Source organism: Gavialis gangeticus, unplaced genomic scaffold (genome assembly GCF_001723915.1).
Source record: "Gavialis gangeticus isolate Ggan-Ray unplaced genomic scaffold, GavGan_comp1, whole genome shotgun sequence".
Taxonomy (NCBI): Eukaryota; Metazoa; Chordata; order Crocodylia; family Gavialidae; genus Gavialis; species Gavialis gangeticus.
This window is the reverse complement of record NW_017728989.1, coordinates 100,454-103,833: the sequence shown is the minus strand read 5'-3', so window position 1 is coordinate 103,833 and position 3,380 is coordinate 100,454. Positions and strand designations below refer to the sequence as shown.

The 3,380-nt window shown below is 62.9% G+C and overlaps 1 protein-coding gene across 1 annotated transcript in view; it reads left to right on the top strand.

Annotated features, from left to right (window-relative positions):
* Window positions 1-3,182, top strand: part of COQ10A (coenzyme Q10A) — an 11,646-nt gene extending 8,464 nt beyond the window's left edge. The window contains exons 2-5 of the mRNA XM_019514301.1: window positions 216-434; window positions 556-748; window positions 835-936; window positions 1,114-3,182. Coding sequence (XP_019369846.1) covers window positions 216-434; window positions 556-748; window positions 835-936; window positions 1,114-1,281 — 682 coding nt within the window. The 3' untranslated portion in view covers window positions 1,282-3,182. The remainder of the gene's footprint in view (window positions 1-215; window positions 435-555; window positions 749-834; window positions 937-1,113) is intronic.
* The last annotated feature ends 198 nt before the right edge of the window (window positions 3,183-3,380 follow it).

Genomic DNA, 3,380 nt, shown 5'->3' with positions numbered 1-3,380 from the left:
TCCAATGACATCTCCCTGCCTGGGTGTGGGTGGGGGCTGGCGCCACATCCCGTTTCCTGCCTCCCCCTCCCCACCCCCGCCAGCTGGGGAAGGAAGCAGCCAGGGATGTGCTAGGGGGTCAGCACCTGGCACTGTGGGCAGGGTTGGGACAGGCTGGGGACCCTGGGGACCTCCCTGCCCAGCCAGGCACCCCCAGCTCTGCTGCAGCCCCCCAGCCCTCATGTGGAAGCATTGGCAGTGTGTCTCTGCCCTTCCCCCAGGCCTGCCCGTGGTCCCCGGTTCGTCTCCCTCTGCGACGTGCAGCTGAGCTGTGTGGCACAGGCCCTCGGTGGCCTGAACCAGGCACCCCATGCGCCGCCCAGCCGGACCTTCATCAACCTGGCCGGGCCCTTCACCAACAAGCACAAAGAGTACTCAGAGCGGCGCATCATTGGGTGAGCGCCACGGGGGGCAGCGGGGCGGGGGGCGGGCAACCACACTGGGCTGTGTGCCCTGTGGTCCCAGAGGTGGGGGCTCCGTTTGAGGGCTCTGTCATGCCCCCCCCCCCCGGCACAGGTATTCCATGGAAGAGATGTATGACGTGGTGTCCAATGTGGAAGAGTACAAGAGCTTTGTGCCCTGGTGCAAGAAGTCGGTGGTGGTGTTGCGGCGTGCGGGCCACGTGCGGGCGCAGCTGGAGGTGGGCTTCCCACCACTGCTGGAGCGCTACACCTCTATCATCACACTCGTGCGCCCCCACCTCGTTAAGGTAAGGCCCCATTGTTGCGGTAGGGAGCCCGTGTGCCTGGCTGTCCTGCACTGCCCTGACCCATATCGTGGCTCTGTGTCCCCCAGGCTGTCTGCACCGATGGGAAGCTCTTTAACCACCTGGAGACCAGCTGGCGCTTCAGCCCTGGCATCCATGGCTACCCCCGCACCTGCACTGTGGACTTTTCGGTAAGGATGCCCCGCTGTGTGCCTGGGGGCTTGGAGCCAGGCCACGCCGTGGGGGGCTGTGAAGTGCCTGTGGGCATCTCTGAGTTCTAGCTCAGGACTCCTGGGTCCCATCCTGAGCCCTGGGGATGGGGGTCCTGGTCCCCACTGCTAGCTGGTCATGGTGCCCCCACCCCACAGATCTCCTTCGAGTTCCGTTCCTTGCTGCACTCCCAGCTGACAGCCATCTTCTTCGATGAGGTGGTCAAGAAGATGGTGGCTGCTTTTGAGCGCCGGGCAGCCGCTGCCTTTGGCCCCGAGACCCGCATCCCCCGTGAGCTCATGTTCCACGAAGTCCACCAGACATGAGAATGCTGCCGGGTGGGCGCGAGGGGAGGGCTACACAGACCCCCCCAACCCCCACCGGCCTTTTAACTATTTATTGGACTGCCTCTGTCCTGATGTTCTCTAATTTATCTCCAGAGCCAGTAGCCATCCTGGCCTGGACACCCTGCCCCAGCTCTTCCCCCTGCCTCAGGCTCCAGCCTGTAGCTACATTTACATTATTTTATCAGGGGTTTTCTCTACCCCACCCCACAGGGCAAAGGGGGATCCCCACCCTTTACTGATTTGGAGCTCTCGTATACTATTGCAAGTGCCAAGCCCAGTGGGCACATGTGAGTGAAGGCAGTGGGAGGTGGGGATTGCATAGGGTAGGGCAAGGCCTGAATGCCTGCAGCACCACCACCTCCAGCATAGCCTAGGGCCCCTGGGGGGATAGTGGGGCTGGCATCTGGGGAGAAGAGGTCCTGTCTGGCTCTGGGGCTGCACCAGTGGGGGCGGAAGGGAAAAGGGGAGGCACACAGGGGGAGTAAAGGCAACAGGGTCCAAGTGACAGCTGAACTGGGTGGAGAAGGGGGTGCCTAGCCCAGGGCCCTCTGCTCTTAGCACCCAAAGGGGCAGCTCCAGGGACGCAGTGGCTCTGTGCCTGGCTTCTCCCCACACGGGATGGCCCTATAGGTGCTGGGGGGAGAAGGAACCAGAGCTTCATAGTCCTTTGAGACGGCTGCCAGTGCTGTTGCAGCTGCTGGGACCCATCCCCAGACCAGGGTACGGATTCCCCCACTCCAGTTCCAAGCACCCCCCTGCTGCTCTAAGGGAGCCCCAGCTACCCCCAGCAGGGGGGGTACCTTAGGACACCCCCCCACCAGTGGTGCTAAGTTTCTGGTACTCGCCCCCACCCTGCTGCAGCCCAACTCTATGGGACTCTGCTGGATTTAAAGGGGTAGGTGCAGCAAAGCATGCTGGGATAGGGGCCCTTTAAGTTAGCTGGGCACAGGTGGGAGCCTCTTGCTGGGAGAGTGGAGGAGCTGGGCTCACTCCAGCCCATTGGAGGAGTGAAGGGAGTTTAGGGCACCTGGGTCCAGGGGAGGGGAGGCAGCATCCCCCCTCCAGGTAAGCCTGGACTTGGGATAAGGGTAGGGGCCAGTGCTGGGGTCTCCTAGAAGCCCCTCTCCTCCCTCTGATGCCTGGCTGCAGGGAAGGGCTGCCCCAGGCAGGTCCACCGCTTCTCTGCAAGCAGGATGGATAAGAGCAGCCCTGCATGGCTCCCCTCCTTGGAGTTCAGCACCCTGGGCCTGGGGCTGCCAAGGGCAGGGTACAAGCCCTCCTCCCCCAAGGGACGACACATGGAGCCATGAGCAGAGGTTGTTAATAAAAACATTTATTTTGCATTTTCTTGTTTGTACAGAACCACCTGAATCTGCAACAGATCGGGCAGGAGTGGGGGTGGGTGCACACACACAGGGGAGCAGGCGCGGGGAGGAGTGTATCAAAGCCATGCTGGGGGGCCGAGGCAGCTCGGTTCTGTGAGCAGCCTATGCCTACCAGCCAGGCCAAGCCCCCAGGCAGGGCAGAGACCTCCCTCAGCTCCAGCAGGATGAGGTGGGGGGGGTGCCTGGCTCATCTAGCACAGGTGTGGGTGCCTGGGCTGGACATGGAGTGCTGCAGCAAGCTGGGCACAGGGTGGGCCAGGGGCTCCCTACCCCCCACCCCCTTCCCAGCCACTAGGGAAGGGAGCCTAGAGGTGCTTACCCCCACCCCAAACAAGCCTGGGGGAAGGGGAGGGTAGGGCTCAATTCTGCTACAGACCAAGGCTCAAGCTGAGAGATCACACACAGCTGGGGGCAAGGTGTAGAATTAGTGCCCCTGCCCCCTCCTTCCCCTGGGGCTGGAGTCTGGGGAGGGGCCAGGACACCAACTAGGCAGCAGACAAGACAACATGATTCCTACAGGGCCGAACTCTTCTTTCCTGGCCTGGGATGCTGAGGGGGGGCTGGGGGGCATAAGGCTGAGCTAGGAAACGGGGCAGGGCTCTGGCCCCCACTGACCCAGGCAGCAGCCAGGAGTGGTGGGGGCTGCCGAGCTCTGCTAGAGGCAGGAGCTGGGGGTGGGGGAGAGGTGGGGGG